The sequence below is a fragment of the Pristiophorus japonicus genome, unplaced genomic scaffold, assembly GCF_044704955.1.
Source record: "Pristiophorus japonicus isolate sPriJap1 unplaced genomic scaffold, sPriJap1.hap1 HAP1_SCAFFOLD_1070, whole genome shotgun sequence".
NCBI lineage: Eukaryota > Metazoa > Chordata > Chondrichthyes > Pristiophoridae > Pristiophorus > Pristiophorus japonicus.
This window is the reverse complement of record NW_027250724.1, coordinates 88,173-108,899: the sequence shown is the minus strand read 5'-3', so window position 1 is coordinate 108,899 and position 20,727 is coordinate 88,173. Positions and strand designations below refer to the sequence as shown.

The window sequence follows — 20,727 nt, the reverse complement described above, 5'->3', positions numbered from 1 at the left end:
CACCTGTGTTCGAAGTTCCCCTGAAGCCTGTGTCTTTACTCCACTGCCTGACAGATTATTTCGACATTTATTCCGTGTGAAGCAGTTGCTTTTTTTCTGATTGGAATTTATTTTCACTAGTTCATATTTCTGACCTCTGCTCCCTGTGCCCTGCCTTATTTGAGTGCAATATTCAGTAAGCCATTATCTAAGCCATTTAATAAGTTGTACGCTTTGAGTTCCTCCATATATGGACTGCAGAGGTTGAACTTTAACCTTTGTGTCGCTCTTCTCTGCACCCTCCTGTTTGTGACATCCATTTTTTAGGGCTCAATTTTGGCCAGGAGTTGTTGTTTTTTTTGGAGTAACTTGGTTTTTCTGGCATAACTTAAAAATCCCCATTTTCCCCAATCAGTTTGCACCAGTGTAACTGAGTTAGTTACGATTTTTCTAGGTTTGTGTTTTTTTTCTCAAAAGGGGGCATTACCAGTCACCAGTTACCAGTTACCAGTACCAGAACGCCAGTTCTGTCCATTTAGGCAACTCTGGCCAGCTAATAATTACTCCAAATCTACTTCGGCCAGCGTATGTGGCCACTTCAGAAAACCCTTGCGGAGAGTTAAAGAAATCGGCCCAGGGTAGGTACATCGGAGGCCATTTGGCCTGGGGTAGGGGTGGGAAGAGGAGAGGTCCTGCCTGCACCTAAACCACCAAACCTTGCAAACAAAAAGTAATGAGTTCAAATAAGAAATAAAAAATTGAAGTAAGTCCTACCTTCATCTTCAAACTCGGCCTGGGAAGGCAGTGGGCCAGCCTGTGCGCGAGGCCACTCGGCCAGGGCTAGGGGCGGGCGGGCGGGAGAACTGATAGTATTCATCCAGGCAGGAGCACTGTCAGTTCTCTTGCCCGCCTGCCCCTAGCCCTGGCCGAGTGGCCTCCTGGTGCGATCGATCTCTTAGAAATCGCACCGGGAGGCTACTTGGCCTGGGCTAGGGGCGGGAGTGATTCCAGTGGCCGGCATCGGGTCCCACAGAGCGGCTGCAGCAGGCACACGGAGAGGCTGGGGGCGAGGAGTTACTGCGCATGCGCGGACACTCCTGCGCATGTGCAGATGTCCCAGCACAGTTTTCGGCACAGAACGCTGGCTCCACCCCCGACTCGACTGGCTACGCTGCGCGACTACAGGGAAGAAGCTGGACAGCGGCCAAAGTGGGAAGGAAATTTTTCGGCGCACTTCAGAACGGAGGAAAGCAGCGCAACTCCGGTACGTGCGCCGAAAAACGGGCTGGGGCAAAATTGAGGCCATAGAATGGCGGTGAGACGTGCTCGCAGGGTCTGTACACTTCATACTGCATTGTGCAATGGACAAAGCACTTGGGGCTATTGCAGATAATTACGTGATGTGGCTTGTGATCACAGACTGAGTCATTTCCTATATCTTGCTCAATTCAGCTCCATCTGACTAGCTTCATAAGCAGAACTGGGCCTCGGAAAGGAGTGGTGTCACTGGTCAGGAACAGCAACTTCTTTCTTTGGATCCCTTCGCTCAGAGCACTAAGCTCTGTGGTAGTTCCCCTACTGCTGCCCTAGTTAAGAACAGCCAACTCTGCTCACATCAGCGATCCAGCGCGTGTCTCCCCTGTGACTGACCGTGTCACCGTGGGAGGTAACTTCACTGTATCAGCGTTTGGACACTATCGATACCGACAATTTCTTGGTGTGTTGTGTATGAGTTCAGTTGCTCTGTTACTCCACTGTGTGAACAACACTCGGGGTGTTTCACTATGTGTTGCTTGTTCCTTGGCTCGAACCAGGTCCCAGTAAAACTCCTTCCGTTACATTTTTCACTGTCTGAAACAATGAGAGGAGAATCATAGAATAGTACAGCACAGAGGTAGGTCATTCCGCCCATCGAATCTGTGTGGATCTTTCGAAGAACAATCCAGTTAGGCCCACTTTCCATATCACTGCAATGCTTTCTCCTTCAAGTATTGATCCAATTCCCTTTTGAAGACGGCTATTGAATCTATATCCCCCGCCCTATCAGGCAGTGTATTCCAAATCCTAACCACTCATTGTGTAAAAAAAAGTGTTCCCCCATGTCACCTCTGGTCCTTCTGCCAGTCATCTTAAATCTGTGCCCTCTGGTTATCGACCCTTCGGCCATTGGAATCAGTTTCTCTTTATTTACTCTGTCTAAACCCTTCATGATTTTAAACAACTATATCAGATCTTTTCTTAGTCCTCTCTGTTCTAAGAAGAACAGTCCCAGCTTCTCCAGTCTCCCCATGTAACTGTAATCCCTCATCCCAAGGAACCATTCTAGTAAATCTCTCCTGTACCCTCTCCAAAGCCTTTACATCCCTCCTAAAGTGTGGTGCCCAGAATTGGACACAATATTCCAGCTGAGGCCGAACTAATGTTTTATATCGGTTTAGCAGAATCTCCTGGCTTTTGTACTCAATGCCTCTATTTATAAAGCCCAGGCTCCCAAGTATTTTATTAACTGTTTTGTTAACTTGCCCTGTCACCTTCAAATAATTGTGTACAACACCCCCAGGTCTCTCTGTTCTTGCACCTCCTTAAAATCCTTACAACCATTTAGTTTGTATGGTCTCTCCTTATTCATCTACCAAAATGTATCACCTCACACTTTACTGTGTTGAATTTCATCTGCCATGTGTCTGCCCATTCCACCAGCCTGTCTCTGTCCTCTTGAAATCTATTACTATCTTCCTTAATGTTTACTACACTTCCAAGTTTTGCGTCATCTGCAAATTTCAAAATTGTGCCCTGTACCCCCAAGTCCAAGTCATTAATGTGTATCAAACAGCAGTGGTCCTAGTACTGAACCCTGGGGAGCATCACAGTATACCTCCCTCCAGTCCGACAATAGCCATTCACCACAACTTTGATTTCTTGGCCACTTTTGTATCCATGCTGCCACTGCCCCTTTTATCCCTTGGGCTTCAATGTTGCTAACAAGATATTATGTGGTACTTTATCAAATGCACTTTGAAAGTCCATATACACAACATAAACTGCACTGCCCTCATCCACTCTCTCTGTTACCGCATCAAAAAACAGTTCGTCAAACACGATTTGCCCTTAACAAATCCATGCTGGCTCTCCTTCATTAGTTCATCTTGTCCAAGTGGCTGTTACCTTTCTCCTGGATTATTGTTTCTAAAAGCTTCTCCACCACCGACGTTAAACTGACTGCCCTGTAATTGCCAGGTTTATCTTTCTCCCTTTTTCGAACAAGTGTGTAACATTTGCAGTCCCCCAGTCGTCTGGCACCATCCCTATATCTAAGGATCTAAGGAGGATTGGAAAATTGTGGTCAGCACCTCTGCAATTTCTACCCTTAATTCCCTCAGCAAATTGCATCCCATCTGGACCGGGTGACTTACCCGCTTTAAGTATATCCCGTTTTTCAAGTATCTCCTCCCTTATTTATTTTTATCTTGTCTAGTATCCTGACAACCTCCTCATTTATCATAGCTTTGGCAGAATCCCTTTCCCTGGTAAACATCGATCATGTAGTACCTCAGCCATGCCTTCTGCTACCACTAACAGATCTCCATTTTGGTCCCTAATCGGCCCCTCCACTTCTCTGACAACCTTTTCACTGTTAATGTGCCTATAGAAGTCCTTTGGATTCCCCTTTATGTTTGTCGCCAATCTATTATACTGTCTCTGTTCCCCTCTTACCTTTTTACTTCTCCTCTACATTTTATATTCAGCCTGATTCTCCCTTGTATTGTCAAGCAGACATCTGTTTCTCTGCTTCATCCTACTCTCTACTCCAAGGAGCTCTGGCTTTGATGGCCCTCCCTTTCACCCTTGTGGGAGTGTACCGAGACTGTAGGCTGTGCCAAACCAGCTCCTCTTGAAAGAAAGAAAGAAATAATATGTACAAGTCCGAACTTGAAGAAGTCTCGATGCAATGAGCCGAGAGCTCCTGGGATTTAGAAAGGGAACACCATGATTGCAAACCACCGTGACCTTTCACATCGGCTGATACTCCGCTGCCTCCTCAGTCTCTCTGCACGCTGTTACTTTGCCATTGTATAAACCAGTGTTGTCTCGTTCATTTGCACCAACCACATGTGACTCATTGGAAATCCAGATGTGGCTAATTGCATATCTGATTAGTGAATAAAATATGAGTAATATAGACACCGTCGTTGGGCGTGTGAGCGCAATACTCGTACTGGCAAGGTGTATGCACGTGAACTTTAATCCTTTAGTGTGGGTAAAATGTTGAGACATAAAGCAGCATGCTGGTGTTTTTGACTGTTGTGACTGCCTTGCATCTTTGTTACTGAACGCTGGCAGATGTTTGTGAATAAAATTTACACATGAGATACCTGCATTGTGTGAGTGTGTGTGTGTGTGTGAGGCGTTTTACTAAAATGAATACATATGACTCATGCCATGTTGCCATGGCCACACTTGCCGTGTTGCCATGGCCGCGCTTGCCGTGGGTCAACAATTTCTATTGAACAGCATTTGTACAAACATAAGGTGCTGTTCTCGGGCAAGTGCTCGGCTCTCCAGAAACTGCAGCTCTGCTGAAGGTACAGAAATACATAAGGTCACTCAGAGCAGTAGCATGCAGACTGAAGGATTTCATTATTAGAAAGCACAGATGATTAAGCTTGTATAAATGTTTCTGTATTAGCCAATGCTGCAGGCAGTGCCAGGAATGCAACATCAAATCAACCACAAGGTGTATCACTTCCTGAAACAACAACAACTTGGATTTATATAGCGCCTATAACGCCGACACCGAGCCACATGAGATATTAATGCCGATGACCAAAATCTTGGTCAGAGGTGGAAAGGTTTAAGGAAGGAATTCCAGAGCTTTGGGCCTTGGCAGCTGAAGGCAAAGCTGGCAATAGTGGAGCGAGTTAAATCGGGGAAACAAACAGTCTGTGTGTGTATTTTGTGAGCGGGGCTGTATGTAGTAGTTGGTATTTTGTGAATGGGGGTTTATGGAGGAGAGGGAGTACTTTGTCTATGTGGATGTTTTGTGAGCGGGGCTGTATGTGGGGGGGGGGGGGGGGGGTATATTCTGTGGGGGGTTGTGAATGGAGTCGTGGCCATTTTCTGCACCGTTTGGAAAGGGGTGTTTTCTGGAAAGGACGGTTATCTCCTCCATGTGAGTGGGGTGGATGTTTCCCCGCAGGAGGTGTCTTTTGTGGGTTGGATGTTTGTGGTTATTTTCTGGGGTGGGGGTATCTCCTGGGTGTGTGTGTGGTGGGTTTGGTTATGGTCTCTGGGAGGGGTTAATTGTAATTTTTGGGCGGGGTATGGGCTTACACACACACACAGCGGATGTGGTGAAATGATGCCTGACACGATTTTGCAGCCGATGACATTTGGCACCTCAATTTTCATCGCTCCACCATCGGTGGTCGTGCCTCCTGTTGCCTGGGCCCTAAGCTCTGGAACTACCTCCCTAAATCTCTCCGCCTCAGTACCTCTCTTTCTTCAAGACGCTCTTTAAAACCTACCTCTTTGACCAAGCTTTTGGTCACCTGTCCGAATATCTCCTCCTGTGGCTCTGTCAAATTTTGTTTGACATTCCTGTGAGAAGCGCCTCAGGACGTTTTACTATTTTAAAGGAACTATATACATACAAGCTGTTGTTAAAGATTGGGCGCGAGTGGGCCCAATTGGCCCCCCCCCCCCACCCCCTGAGCAATATCTGGCTCTACAAGTTGTGCACACCCATTTGTGTGTACACAGTGCCAGAGTAACACCTTGCAGAGACACTCATTCTGCTGCCCCGTGAACAACTACTGAATCCCGTGAAGAATGGACACAGCGCTGTAGGACAGCTGGACCCGTGCGTGCAGCCGTACCCCAGCAGTGGTCAGCACCTCTAGGAGAGGAGAGACTTTGGTTTTATTTGCTGATCTGTGTGTTTTTTTTCCAGCACTGGCCCGCAGAAGTGTGCAGCCTGCATCGAAGAGAACATTTATGAAGAACCTTTGTCTCTTTTGGATGCGAGCTCAGTAAGTAAAAGCCCACAAAGATTTGGATGTTCTAACAATGAAGTTTATAAGAATTGCCTGTATTTCCCCGTGGGGATTATTTATTTTAAACAAATCCTGCACAACCTATCTCTGAGACTGGTGGCGGGTACACTGGCCTTTCTCTACTCGGATGGGTGATGGAGAGATTAGTAACACAGTAATAGTTTCAGGCTGGAGAAGCCCTTCGATCCCTCTAGCCCATCGAGCCACATTATCCCCTGGTGCATTGCTAATCACCCTGAATCCCAGTCCATCAGAACCTGTTTAGTTCCTGCTTGAAACCCATTGCGGTCCCTTCCTCCACCACCTGTACCTGTCATCTATTGCACAGACCCAGCACCATTTTAGTGAAACACTGCCTCCTGCATTTCCCACTTTCTTTTTCTGTCTCTAATTTGTAAAGATCCCCCTGTATTATGGAGCACGCAGCTGACAGCAATTGTGGTCTGCAGCTTGAGTTCAGAGCTATTCCCGCTCCTTTTCTTGCTTCATGAACACACCCCTCCCTACCTCTATAACCTCCTCCTGTTCTGCAGCCCCTACTCCTCAAACTCTTCTTTCCTCTGACTCTGGCCTCTTGAGCATTGCCCCTCCACCTGCCCAGACCTTCTCCACACCATTGGCGGCCATGCCTTCAGGTACCAAGGCCCCACACTTTGGTCTCCCTCCTTCAGCCTCTCCGCCTCTCCCACCTCCCATTTCCTCGTTTAAGCTGCTCCTTAAAACCCATCTCTTTGACCAAACTTTTGGTTATCCTTTGGCTCGGTGTCCATTTTCCTGATTGTGCCCCTCTGAGCACCTTCAGATATGTTTCCACGTTAAAGGCGCTATATAAATGTAGTGCTGTCTGGCAAGAGAACAATGTTAGGAGCCAGATTTACCCCCGCTTCCGTGCAGTGATTGACAGGGAATACAACAGTTGGGCCTCTCGCCTTTTTGCTGTTACTGGCCACAGCTCCCATGTCCCATCATTGGATTGGGGGCAATCACTGCCCCAGCCCCCATGTCCCAGGCACAGCCATGTGTTCCGTCACTCAAGAGGGGACGGCAGGGTAGAAGGAGCTTTAATCTGCTCACTATAACCTGATCTAGGACTGTTTGTTGATATGGGGTGCCTGTAATGGAAAGTCACTGTATAACACTGGGGTACAGTACTGGTGGGTACAGGTCTGTCACTGTATAACACTGGGGTACCGTACTGGTGGGTACAGGTCTGTCACTGTATAACACTGGGGTACAGTACTGGTGGGTAGAGGTCTGTCACAATAACACTGGGTACAGTACTAGTGGGTACAAGTCTGTCACAATAACACTGGGGTACAGTACAGGTGGGTACAGGTCTGTCACAATAACACTGGGGTACAGTACAGGTGGGTACAGGTCTGTCACTGTATAACACTGGGATACAGTACTGGTGGGTACAGGTCTGTCACAATAACACGGGTACAGTACAGGTGGGTAGAGGTCTGTCACTGTATAACACTGGGGTACAGTACTGGTGGGTCTAGGTCTGTCACTGTATAACACTGGGGTACAATACTTGTGGGTACAGGTCTGTCACTGTATAACACTGGGGTACAGTATTGGTGGGTACAGGTCTGTCTCTGTATAACACTGGGATACAGTACTGGTGGGTATAGGTCTGTCACTGTATAACACTGGTGTACAGTACTGGTGGGTACAGGTCTGTCACTGTATAACACTGGGGTACAGTACTGGTGGGTGCAGGTCTGTTACTGTATAACACTGGGGTACAGTACTGGTGGGTACAGGTCTGTCATTGCATAACACTGGGGTACAGTACTGGTAGGTATAGGTCTGTCACTGTATAACACTGGTGTACAGTACTGGTGGGTACAGGTCTATCACTAACACTGGGGTACAGTACTGGTGGGTACAGGTCTGTCACTGCAACACTGGGCTACAGTACTGGTGGGTGCAGGTCTGTCACTGTATAACACTGGGGTACAGTACTGGTGGGTACAGGTCTGTTACTGTATAACACTGGGGTACAGTACTAGTGGATGCAGGCCTGTCACTGTATAACACTGGGGTACAGTACTAGTGGATGCAGGTCTGTCACTGTATAACACTGGGGTACAGTACTGGTGGGTACAGGTCTGTCACTGTATAACACTGGGGTACAGTACTGTGGGTACAGGTCTGTCACTGAGGAGAGTAGTGTGGGAGGATGGATTAAAAACCTCACAGATTTGAAGTGGTTGGGTGAATTGGGTTTTACGATTGTGTCGATACCAAACAGCACTGCTTGAGTTTGCTGTTTGAGTCGAAGTTTGCTGCATTTGTAGAATTGGTGATTCTGCTATACATGTCGTTGTCGAGATAGGCCATTTGGCTGATCCTGTCCTGTCCACCCAGAGTCCTGTTTGATTGGATAAGGGATTCCCACCCACCCTGTAATTAGACATAGAGATGTTTCCACTTGAGAGGGAGACCAAAACTAGGGGCTATAAATATAAGATAATCGCCAATAAATCCAATAAAGAATTCAGGATAGAATGGTTAAAATGTGGAACTCACTGCCACAAGAGGTAAATAGCACAGATGCATTTAAGGGGAAGGTAGATAAATATATGAGGGAGAAAGGAATAGAAGGAAATGCTGATAGTTGAATGAAGTAGGGTGGGAAGTGGCTCGTGTGGAGCATAAACACCAGTGTAGGCCAGTTGGTCCGAATGATCTGCCTCTGTGCTGTAAATTCTATGCAATAACCCTGCTGGAAAAATTTCAAGTAGTGCATTTAATCTGTTTCTCAGTCACAGACCCCCTCTTCAGCAGGTATTGATCCAGCTCACTGTACAAGGTAACCCGAGCGAGTTCCTAGAAACGAGAACTTATTGTTGTATTCTCTCTCCCTTTAGGCTTTCCCGGACAATGCGGCTCGCAGGGAGCTGGACCATCTGCCCGCAGCTTGTAGCAATGGGGGCTGCCCATGGAAGGGCACCATCAAGGAGTATGAGGTAAGACGAAAGAATTAACATGAAGGCAAGACATTTTAAATAAAAACTGAGAGGTCTGGAAATGGACAGCAGGTCTGACGGCATCTGAAGGAAGGGAGTCTCCAGGTGTCGCTGTAAGCATTGTTCTGGGCTGGGGAGCGGAAAAGCAGGCAGGGTTCCTACTCCTGTGGGTCACTATCCAGTGACTCCTGCTGGACTAGGCTGTCTGCGTGTGTGTGTATATCGGCTGAGGTTAGAACGTACATAAGAACATAAGAAATAGGAACAGGAGTAGGCCATACGGCCCCTCGAGCTTGCTCCGCTATTTAATACGATCATAGCCGATCCGATCATGGACTCTGGTCCACTTCCCTGCCCGCTCCCCATAACCCATTATCTTTGTCTTAAATATATTCAATGACCCAGCTTCCACAGCTCTCTGGGGCAGAGAATTCCACAGATTTACAACCCTCTGAGAGAAGAAATTCCTCCTCATCTCAGTTTTAAATGGGCAGATTGGGTTCGGCTCGGCTGTGATGCCCCTTATGCCCCCCACCCCGGTGAATCACTTGCTAACTCTCACCGGCGAAGGTCACACGCAGAGAATGACCCGCCCATGGCAGCTGGCACCGATGGACCATTATCCCAGGAGGAACTTTTTGGAGAGAACCAAATTTGGGAAGGGGAAAGAAACTGTAAACCAGGACAACTTATGACAGTTGTAAGGTTTGAGAACCAAGTTGAATATAGAAAGTATAGAGGAGATCTAAAAAAAGAATGAGGGGCCAAGAGTGTGTATGAGAATACGTTAGCGGCTATCATAAAAGGAGCCCAAAGGGCTTTTATAAACATATAAATAGTGGATGGCTGGGGCTGATATGGGACCAAAAAGGAGATCTTGTGGAGGCAGAGATGCATGGCTGAGTTACTAAATGAGAACTTTGCATCTGTCTTCACTAGCGAAGAGGATGCTGCCAATGTAGCAGATAGGATGAAAATACATACATTGGAGGTGCTTAAATGTTTGGCAGTCCTCAAAGTAGAAAAATCACCCAGTCCGGATGGGATGCATCCTCGGTTGCTGAGGGAAGTAAAGGTGGAAATTGCAGAGGCTCTGGCCACAACTTCCTTGAATATTGGGGTGGTGCTAGAGGACTGGAGGAATGAAAATGAAAATGGTGGGGGGGTGGGGTGGGGTGGGTCGGGGTGGGGTTTAGTGAGTTGGAGGGGGGGGGGGGTTGGGGCGGTAGTGAGGGGGTACGACTGGAAGAGGTTACCGAGATGGGGAGGGTTTTAAACACAATGTAAGTGTTGGGGGTGGGAGCCAATGTAGTTCAGTGAAGACATGGGTGCTGGGTGATTGGGGCTTGAAGCAGGATCGTATACTGGTAGCAGAGTTTTGGATGAGGTGAAGGGTAGAAGGTTGGAGGGTGACCAAGACGTGGATGAGGACTTCAGCAGCAGGTAAGCGGTGGGGGGCAATGTAATGGAGGTGCGAGTAAGTTGTCTGTCTGATGGAGAGTACATGGAGTTGGTAACTCAGCTTGAGGTTGAATTAGGATATGAAGATTGTGGAGGGGCAGGTAGGGGATGAGAAGCCATTGCAGAACATGCTTTAGCTACCCACAGAGTGGAACCAGATGATTGAAATTCTCATGAAACCTTCAGGGTAATTGTACTCTCGGGATGTGTGGCTTCTGCTCGAATTTCCCGTAAATCTCGTCTGAGTTCTGGATGTGTTTGCTACGAAGGGGGATGATGTGTGTTAGTTTGACTGAATTTCCATACCGAGATGAGATTGGCCTGGGATTGTCCGCTGTGGTTTCGCTGGTTTCAGGTTCTGCTGCTTTTGTTCGATGTAGTTTGAACTTGCAAATTCTCACTGTCTGCATAGCTCAACTGATGGTGCAGAAACCACCTGACTCACATTCTCCGCGCACAAACCAATCTGAGAGCTGGGGAAGAAATAGCACCCACAATGTCGATTCAATCTGACAGTAGAACAGAATGATGAAGAGTCAACGGTAAGGGTGCTTGACTCAAACCAGGTCAGGTTCAAAAGGCAAGATAAGGGAACTGGCCCCAACTTAACTGGCAGGAAAGGTTAGAACACCAGTTCGTCAGCAGTGACGAATCTTCAAATATAGGATGAATACATTAAAATAAATTTATTCCTTTTAAGCTGAAAAGAAGGATGTATTAAAGAATGGAATTCTATGGATAAAGGGATTAAAACTAATCAAGAATTTTGAGGGAGGCACATGAGAAAGCAAGGACCTACAGCACGAACGGAAAGAGAAATGCAGAAAGTCTAGTGGTGGGGATGAAAAGGGGATTAGACAGGCTTAAAGGGAATATGTGAAAAGGCCATCAGATAATGTAACCGGAAATAGTAAAGAATTTAATAAGCATCTAAAGGTAAGAGAATAGTTTGAGAGGGTGGGACCACTCCAGGATATGGAGGGATCTAATTGTGGAGGACAGTGGCAGGGCAGAGATAGTCACTTGGTTTTTATAAATGGGAGTGGGAATGTTTACCAGAGGACAATACAAATCAACTGATACCTGGAGAAAAGGGATTAGTCGTGGAAAAGAATGGTCAGAGCTAGAAGTGGATGGGGCACTGGACCCTGAGGGCTGTATGCTGGGTTGTTGACGTAAATATGAACATGGTTCCAGAGGGCAGCCAATGTAACACCTGTGTTCAAGGAGACGGAAAGCTGGGTCACTATGAACCAGTTCGTCTACTCCTCGGATGCGAGCAAATTCTTGCAATCCACCATTAGAGATAAAATGAATAAGCATTTAGAAATGCATCCCCGGTAATCAAGGACAGTGAAGTTGTATTGTTACAGGCGAGTCATGTTTGACAAAGTTTAGCTTTTTGATCTGACCAGTTGTGTGTGGATTTTTAGAAAGTGTTGAGTAAGGCAGTAGCGCCAGGGTTAATAGAAACATAGAAACATAGAAAATAGGTGCAGGAGTAGGCCATTCGGCCCTTCTAGCCTGCACCGCCATTCAATGAGTTCATGGCTGAACATGCAACTTCAGTACCCCATTCCTGCTTTCTCACCATACCCCTTGATCCCCCTAGTAGTAAGGACTTCATCTAACTCCTTTTTGAATATATTTAGTGAATTGGCCTCAACAACTTTCTGTGGTAGAGAATTCCACAGGTTCACCACTCTTTGGGTGAAGAAATTCCTCCTCATCTCGGTCCTAAATGGCTTACCCCTTATCCTTACACTGTGTCCCCTGGTTCTGGACTTCCCCAACATTGGGAACATTCTTCCTGCATCTAACCTGTCTAACCCCGTCAGAATTTTAAACGTTTCTATGAGGTCCCCTCTCATTCTTCTGAACTCCAGTGAATACAAGCCCAGTTGATCCAGTCTTTCTTGATCGGTCAGTCCCGCCATCCCGGGAATCAGTCTGGTGAACCTTCGCTGCACTCCCTCAATAGCAAGAATGTCCTTCCTCAGGTTAGGAGACCAAAACTGTACACAATACTCCAGGTGTGGCCTCACCAAGGCCCTGTACAACTGTAGCAACACCTCCCTGCCCCTGTACTCAAATCCCCTCGCTATGAAGGCCAACATGCCATTTGCTTTCTTAACCGCCTGCTGTACCTGCATGCCAACCTTCAATGACTGATGTACCATGACACCCAGGTCTCTTTGCACCTCCCCTTTTCCTAATCTGTCACCATTCAGATAATAGTCTGTCTCTCTGTTTTTACCACCAAAGTGGATAACCTCACATTTATCCACATTATACTTCATCTGCCATGCATTTGCCCACTCACCTAACCTATCCAAGTCACTCTGCAGCCTCATAGCATCCTCCTCGCAGCTCACACTGCCACCCAACTTAGTGTCATCCGCAAATTTGGAGATACTACATTTAATCCCCTCATCTAAATCATTAATGTACAGTGTAAACAGCTGGGGCCCCAGCACAGAACCTTGCGGTACCCCACTAGTCACTGCCTGCCATTCTGAAAAGTCCCCATTTACTCCTACTCTTTGCTTCCTGTCTGACAACCAGTTCTCAATCCATGTCAGCACACTACCCCCAATCCCATGTGCTTTAACTTTGCACATTAATCTCTTGTGTGGGACCTTGTCGAACGCCTTCTGAAAGTCCAAATATACCACATCAACTGGTTCTCCCTTGTCCACTCTACTGGAAACATCCTCAAAAAATTCCAGAAGATTTGTCAAGCATGATTTCCCTTTCACAAATCCATGCTGACTTGGACCTATCATATTACCTCTTTCCAAATGCTTCTTTTGTGCTCTATAGTACAAACAGGCTCCATAAATGCAGCTCAGAAATTGGCATTTATTACAAGAGAATTTGAGTATAAGAGTAAAGATGTCTTACTGCAGTTATATAGGGCCCTGGTGAGACTGCACCTGGAGCATTGTGTACAGTTTTGGTCTCCTATACTTGCCATTGAGAGAGTGCAACGAAGGTTCACCAGACTGATTCCTGGGATGGGGGGATTGTCTTATGAGGAGAGTTTGAGTAGACTAGGCCTATATTCTCTAGAATTTAGAAGAATGAGAGGTGATTTCATTGAAACGTACAAAATTCTTACAGGACTTGACAGGGTAGATGCAGGGAGGATGTTTCCTCTGGCTGGGGTGTCTAGAACCAGGGGTCACAGACTTGGAATAAGGGGTTGGCCATTTAGGACTGAGATGAGGCGAAACTCCGAGAGTGGTGAATCTTTGGAAATCTCTACCCCAGAGGTACTCTGAGGTACTCAGTCACTGAGTATATTCAAGACCGAGGTCGATAGATTTTTGGTTATTAAGGGAATCAAGGAATATGGGGATCGTGCAGAAAAGTGGAGTTGAGGTAGATCAGCCATGAGCTCATTGAAAGGCGGAGCAGGCTCGAGAGGCCGAATGGCCTACTCTTGCTCTTAATTCTTATATACTGCGCAGTTTCCATTGGTCTTGGTGAAAAACCGGGCAGGATTCCTGATCCGAACGGCACCTGCTGGCAAGTATTGTTCTGGGTGAGATCGAGATCAGGATTAGTTGTGATTCTCCCATCAGTCCAATAGCTTGTGCATGTGGATGTCCATTTGGTGTGTTACCACAGGGCTGTGACTGCCTTGGAACTGCATCCCAGCACGAGACAGCATCTGTAGAACTGGGGCATGAACAGAGAGAAATGTTAAGAACATCAGGAATAGGAGCGGGAGTAGACCATTTGGCCCCTCGAGCCTGCTCCCCCATTTTATAAGATCATGGCTGATCTGGTCTTGCACTCAGCTCCGCTTCCCTGCCCAATCCCCATAACCCTTTATTCCCTTGTTGTTCAAAAATCTGTCCATCTCTGCCTTAAGTATATTCAATGACCCAGACTCCACAGCTCTCTGGGGCAGAGAATTTCATAGATTTATGAACTTCCTGAAAGAAATTTCTCCTCATCTCAGTTCTAAATGGGCGATCCCTTATTCTGAAGCTATGTCCCCTAGTTCTAGATTCCCCCATGAGTGGAAACATCCTCTTTGCATCTACCCTGTAAAGCCCCCTCAGTATCTTATATATTTCAATAAGATCACCTCTCATTCTTCTAAACTCCAATGAGTATAGGCCCAACCTACTCAACTTTTCTTCATGACAACCCCCTCATCTCAGGAATCAACCTAGTGAACCTTCTCTGAACTGCCTCCAATGCAAGTATAGCCTTCCTTAAATAAGGAGACCAAAACTGTATGCAGTACTCTAGGTGTGGCCTCACCAATACCCTGTACAGTTGTAGCAGGACTTCTCTGCTTTTATACTCCATCCCCCTTGCAATAAAGGCCAACATTCCATTTGCCTTCCTGATTATTTGCTGTACCTGCATGCTCACTTTTTGTGTTTCATGCACAAGGACCCCCAGGACTCTCTGTACTGCAGTGTTTTGTAATCTCTCTGCATTTAAATAATTGGCTTTTTTATTTTTCCTGCCAAAGTGGATAACCTCATATTTTCCCACATTATACTCCATCTGCCAAATTTTTGCCCACTCACTTAGCCTGCCTATATCCCTTTGCAGATTTTTTGTGTCCTCCTCACAATTTGCTTTCCCACCCATCTTTGTATCATCAGCAAACTTGGCTACATTACACTCGGTCCCTTCATCCAAGTAATTAATATAGATTGTAAATAGTTGAGGACCCAGCACTGATACCTGCGGCACCCCACTAGTTACTGGTTGCCAACCGGAAAATGTCCCATTTATCCCTACTCTCTGTTTTCTGTTAGTTAGCCAATCCTCTATCCATGCTAATATATTACCCCCAACCCTGTGAACTTTGATCTTGCGCAGTAACCTTTTTATGTGGCACCTTATCGAATGCCTTCTGGAAATCCGAATACACCACATCCACTGGTTCCCCTTTATCCACTCTGCTCGTTACATCCTCAAAGAACTTCAGTAAATTTGTCAAACATGATTTCCCTTTCATAAAACCATGCTGACTCTGATTGACTGAATTATGCTTTACCAAATGTCCCGCTACTGCTTCCTTAATAATGGATTCCAGCATTTTCCCAACGACAGATGTTAGGCTAACTGGTCGATAGTTTCCTGCTTTTTGGCTGTCTCCTTTCTTAAGTAGGGGCGTTACATTTGCGTTTTTCCAATCCGCTGGGACCTCTCCAGAATCCAAGGAATTTTATTAGATTACAACCAATGCATCTGGTATTTCTGCAGCCACCTCTAAGTCACGCTGCAGGATAACCTCTTGCCTCACGCTGCACAATCGGCAGCGTTCTATCCACCGATCTGCTCTTCGTGTTTCACAACAGTTTTTGCTGCATAAACATCAAGTGTTTGTTCTCACTGGGGGATTATTGATGCTTGTTGAGGCTTGAGGTTTACGTTTAAGTGGAGCGGGATTCTGGCAGTGACTCTGTTATAATGCTGATATGTGCATGGAGTAAAGAATGACTATTGTGGCTAAGGCAGGACTGCAGACTGCTCGGTGCACCAACCCTTCTGTCCACTGTGCAGCACCCCAGGCCCACTGCAGCAAGGGTTAATGATCTGTGAATACCCCAGGCCCACTGCAGCAAGGGTTAGTGATCTGTGACTGTGCAGTACCCCAGGCCCACTGCAGCAAGGGTTAATGACCTGTGAATACCCCAGGCCCACTGCAGCAAGGGTTAATGATCTGTGACTGTGCAGTACCCCAGGCCCACTGCAGCAAGGGTTAATGACCTGTGAATACCCCAGGCCCACTGCAGCAAGGGTTAATGATCTGTGACTGTGCAGTACCCCAGGCCCACTGCAGCAAGGGTTAATGACCTGTGAATACCCCAGGCCCACTGCAGCAAGGGTTAATGATCTGTGACTGTGCAGTACCCCAGGCCCACTGCAGCAAGGGTTAATGACCTGTGAATACCCCAGGCCCACTGCAGCAAGGGTTAATGACCTGTGAATACCCCAGGCCCACTGCAGCAAGGGTTAATGAGCTGTGACTGTGCAGTACCCCAGGCCCACTGCAGCAAGGGTTAATGACCTGTGAATACCCCAGGCCCACTGCAGCAAGGGTTAATGATCTGTGACTGTGCAGTACCCCAGGCCCACTGCAGCAAGGGTTAATGATCTGTGAATACCCCAGGCCCACTGCAGCAAGGGTTAATGATCTGTGAATACCCCAGGCCCACTGCAGTAAGGGTTAATGACCAGTGAATACCCCAGGCCCACTGCAGCAAGGGTTAATGAGCTGTGAATATCCCAGGCCCACTGCAGCAAGGGTTAATGATCTGTCCACTGTGAATATCCCAGGCAAACTGCAGCAAGGGTTAATGAGCTGTGAATACCCCAGGCCCACTGCAGCAAGGGTTAATGATCTGTGACTGTGCAGTACCCCAGGCCCACTGCAGCAAGGGTTAATGACCTGTGAATACCCCAGGCCCACTGCAGCAAGGGTTAATGAGCTGTGACTGTGCAGTACCCCAGGCCCACTGCAGCAAGGGTTAATGACCTGTGAATACCCCAGGCCCACTGCAGCAAGGGTTAATGATCTGTGACTGTGCAGTACCCCAGGCCCACTGCAGCAAGGGTTAATGATCTGTGAATACCCCAGGCCCACTGCAGCAAGGGTTAATGATCTGTGACTGTGCAGTACCCCAGGCCCACTGCAGCAAGGGTTAATGATCTGTGAATACCCCAGGCCCACTGCAGCAAGGGTTAATGATCTGTGAATACCCCAGGCCCACTGCAGCAAGGGTTAATGATCTGTGAATACCCCAGGCCCACTGCAGTAAGGGTTAATGACCAGTGAATACCCCAGGCCCACTGCAGCAAGGGTTAATGAGCTGTGAATATCCCAGGCCCACTGCAGCAAGGGTTAATGATCTGTCCACTGTGAATATCCCAGGCAAACTGCAGCAAGGGTTAATGAGCTGTGAATATCCCGGGCCCACTGCAGCAAGGGTTAATGATCTGTGATTGTGCAGTACCCGAGGCCCACTGCAGCAAGGGTTAATGATCTGTGACTGTGCAGTACCCGAGGCCCACTGCAGCAAGGGTTAATGATCTGTGAATATCCCAGGCCCACTGCAGCAAGGGTTAACGATCTGTCCTCTGCAAACCCTGCAGCAGCTGGCTGACGCCATTTGGCTGAGCGGTTTGTTTGATGAGGGCCGCAGATTTGCTGCTTGGAAAGTCCCTGGGACTATCTAACAGCCCTTGGGTTTTTAAATAGCACGGCACGGTGGAAAGTCCCAAACTGCTGTGAATGGGGTAATGATTGTCGAGCACACCACACATAGTTGCAATAACATGTTTTCAATCCAGATCTGTTGCTCTTGTTCACAAGACTGCTCATTGTATTTGAAGAGTGAAAGTTTATTTCCACTTCTATCTCTCTATGAATTCAGATGCAATGTTACAATTTGCACCATTAAGCAAAACCTTGGGTGAACCTGTACTGTTGCAGATAGATGGATGGGTGTCGGTTCTGGGGAATGGAGCACTTCCAGTACACTGGGTCAGAATCAAATGTTCCCAGGGCAGATACAGAGTAAAGCTCCCTCTACACTGTCCAAACACCTCCAGGGCAGGTACAGCACGGGTTAGATACAGAGTAAAGCTCGATCACAATCATTACCCCATTCACAGCGGGACCTGGGGGTACTTGTGCATGAAACACAAAAGGATAGTATGCAGGTACAGCAAGTGATCAGGAAGGCCAATGGAATCTTGGCCTTTATTGCAAAGGGGATGGAGTATAAAAGCAGGGAAGTCTTGCTACAGCTATATGGGGTATTGATGAGGCCACACCTGGAATACTGCATGCAGTTTTGGCTTCCATATTTATGAAAGGATATACTTGCTTTGGAGGCAGTTCAGAGAAGGTTCACTAGGTTGATTCCGGAGATGAGAGGGTTGACTTATGAGGAAAGGTTGAGTAGGTTGGGCCTCTACTCAATGGAATTCAGAAGAATGAGAGGTGATCTTATCGCAACGTATAAGATTATGAGCGGGCTTGACGAGGTGGATGCAGAGAGGATGCTTCCACTGATGGGGGAGACTAGAACTAGAGGGCATGATCTTAGAATAAGGGGCCGCCCATTTAAAACTGAGATGAGGAGAAATTTCTTCTCTCAGAGGGTTGTAAATCTGTGGAATTCGCTGCCTCAGAGAGTTGTGGAAGCTGGAACATTGAATAAATTTAAGACAGAAATAGACAGTTTCTTAAATGATAAGGGGTTATGAGTCCATGATCAGATCAGCCATTATCTTATTGAATGGTGGAGCAGGCTCAAGGGGCCGTATGGCCTACTCCTGTTCCTATTTCGAATTGGGCCCAAGTTTCCCCAGGAGTTGCTCTATTTTTTTTGGAGCAACTATATTTTTTTGGAGTAACTTAAAAGTCGCAATTCTCCCCATTTAAGTTGCTCCAGTGTAAATGAGTTTGTTAGGTTTATTTGTAGTTCCATTTTTTTTTCAAAAGGGGGCGTTACCAGCCACTTACGTCTGTTTTGGCCATTTAAGCAAGTTTAGCCAGCTAAAACTTACTTAGGCCAGCGTAAGTGTATGTTCAGAAAAACCCTGCGGTGAATTAAGAAGTCAACGCAGGCAGCCAGAGATTTGGGGGGGTGGGGGAACCTTGCAAAGCACTAAACACCTTCACAACAACATTAAAGAAGCATAAATACATTTAAAGCACCAAGCACTAAACAAAGCAATACATTTGCACCAAGCACTAAACAAAGCACAAAAAGTAATAAGCATTTAATTAACAAATAAAAAATAGAAGGAACCCTGCACCGAAAGCACCAAGACCAAAATAATAAGCAATCAATCAATAAATAACACATAAAAAAATAGAAGTCCTACCTTAGGGAACACAGCGGGCCGCCGATGAGGGAGCCCATTCGGCAAGGGCTAGGGGTGGCGTGCTTCGGGCCCCTCCCACACAGCCTGCAGAGCGTCGCACAGATTCGGGCTGCCAGGAGCAGCTGCATATGCGCGCACACTCTAGCACGCATGTGCAGAGGTCCCGGCACTGTTTTCATCACCGGGACCTGGCTCCACCCCCCAATCCACTGGCCACGCTCCGGCACCACCGAGGAGAGGCTGGGGAGCGGCCAGAATCGGGTGGAAGATTTTCGGTGCGCTTGAAGGCGGATGAAAGTGGCGCACCAGAAAAAGGGGTTGGGGAAATTTGGGCCCTATGTTCTTATGTTCTTATGCACACTGTCCAAACACTCCCAGGGCAAGTACAGCACAGGATAGATACAGAGTAAAGCTTCCTCTACACTGTTCCATCCAACATTCCCAGGGCAGGTACAGCACGGGGTTAGATACAGAGTAAAGCTCCCTCTGCACTGTCCCATCAAACACTCCCAGGGCAAGTACAGCACAGGATAGATACAGAGTAAAGCTTCCTCTACACTGTTCCATCCAACATTCCCAGGGCAGGTACAGCACGGGGTTAGATACAGAGTAAAGCTCCCTCTACACTGTCCCATCAAATACTCCCAGGGCAAGTACAGCACAGGATAGATACAGAGTAAAGCTCCCTCTACACTGTCCCATCAAACACTCCCAGGGCATGTACAGCACGCGTTCGATAGAGAGTAAAAATCGGCTGTGTGGTTGATGATGAGGAAGAAAGCTGCGGACTGCAGGAAGATATCAATGAATTGGTCAGGTGGACAGAACAGTGGCAAATGGAATTTAATCCAGAGAAGTGTGAGATAATGCATTTGGGGAGGGCTAACAAGGAAAGGGGTTACACATTAAATGGGAGGACATGGAGAATGTAGAGGAACAAAGTGACTTTGGAGTGCATGTCCACAGATCCCTGAAGGTAGCAAGCCAGGTGGATAAGGTGATTAAGAAAGCATATGGGATACCTGCCTTTATTAGCCGAGGCATAGAATACAAGAGCAGGGAGGTTATGCTTGAACTGCATAAAACACTAGTTATGCCACAGCTAGAGTACTCGTGCAGTTCTGATCACCGCATTTGCAGGAAGGACATGATTGCACTAGAGAGGGTACAGAGGAGATTTGTGTGTTGTGTTACAGACTGTCCCTGTTACTTGTGTGTGTTGTGTTACAGACTGTCCCTGTTACCTGTGTGTGTGTTGTGTTACAGGGTGTCCCTGTTACCTGTGTGTGTGTTGTGTTACAGGGTGTCCCTGTTACCTGTGTGTGTGTTGTGTTACAGGGTGTCCCCGTTACCTGTGTGTGTGTGTTGTGTTACAGGGTGTC

At 47.1% G+C, this 20,727-nt stretch overlaps 1 protein-coding gene across 3 annotated transcripts in view; it reads left to right on the top strand.

Annotated features, from left to right (window-relative positions):
* The window catches only part of LOC139241430 (TNF receptor-associated factor 2-like), a 56,328-nt gene that overhangs the window by 6,927 nt on the left and 28,674 nt on the right, over positions 1-20,727 (top strand). For all 3 annotated transcript variants that reach the window (XM_070869986.1, XM_070869988.1, XM_070869987.1), the window contains exons 3-4: positions 5,930-6,008; positions 8,912-9,010. In XM_070869986.1, coding sequence (XP_070726087.1) covers positions 5,930-6,008; positions 8,912-9,010 — 178 coding nt within the window. The remainder of the gene's footprint in view (positions 1-5,929; positions 6,009-8,911; positions 9,011-20,727) is intronic.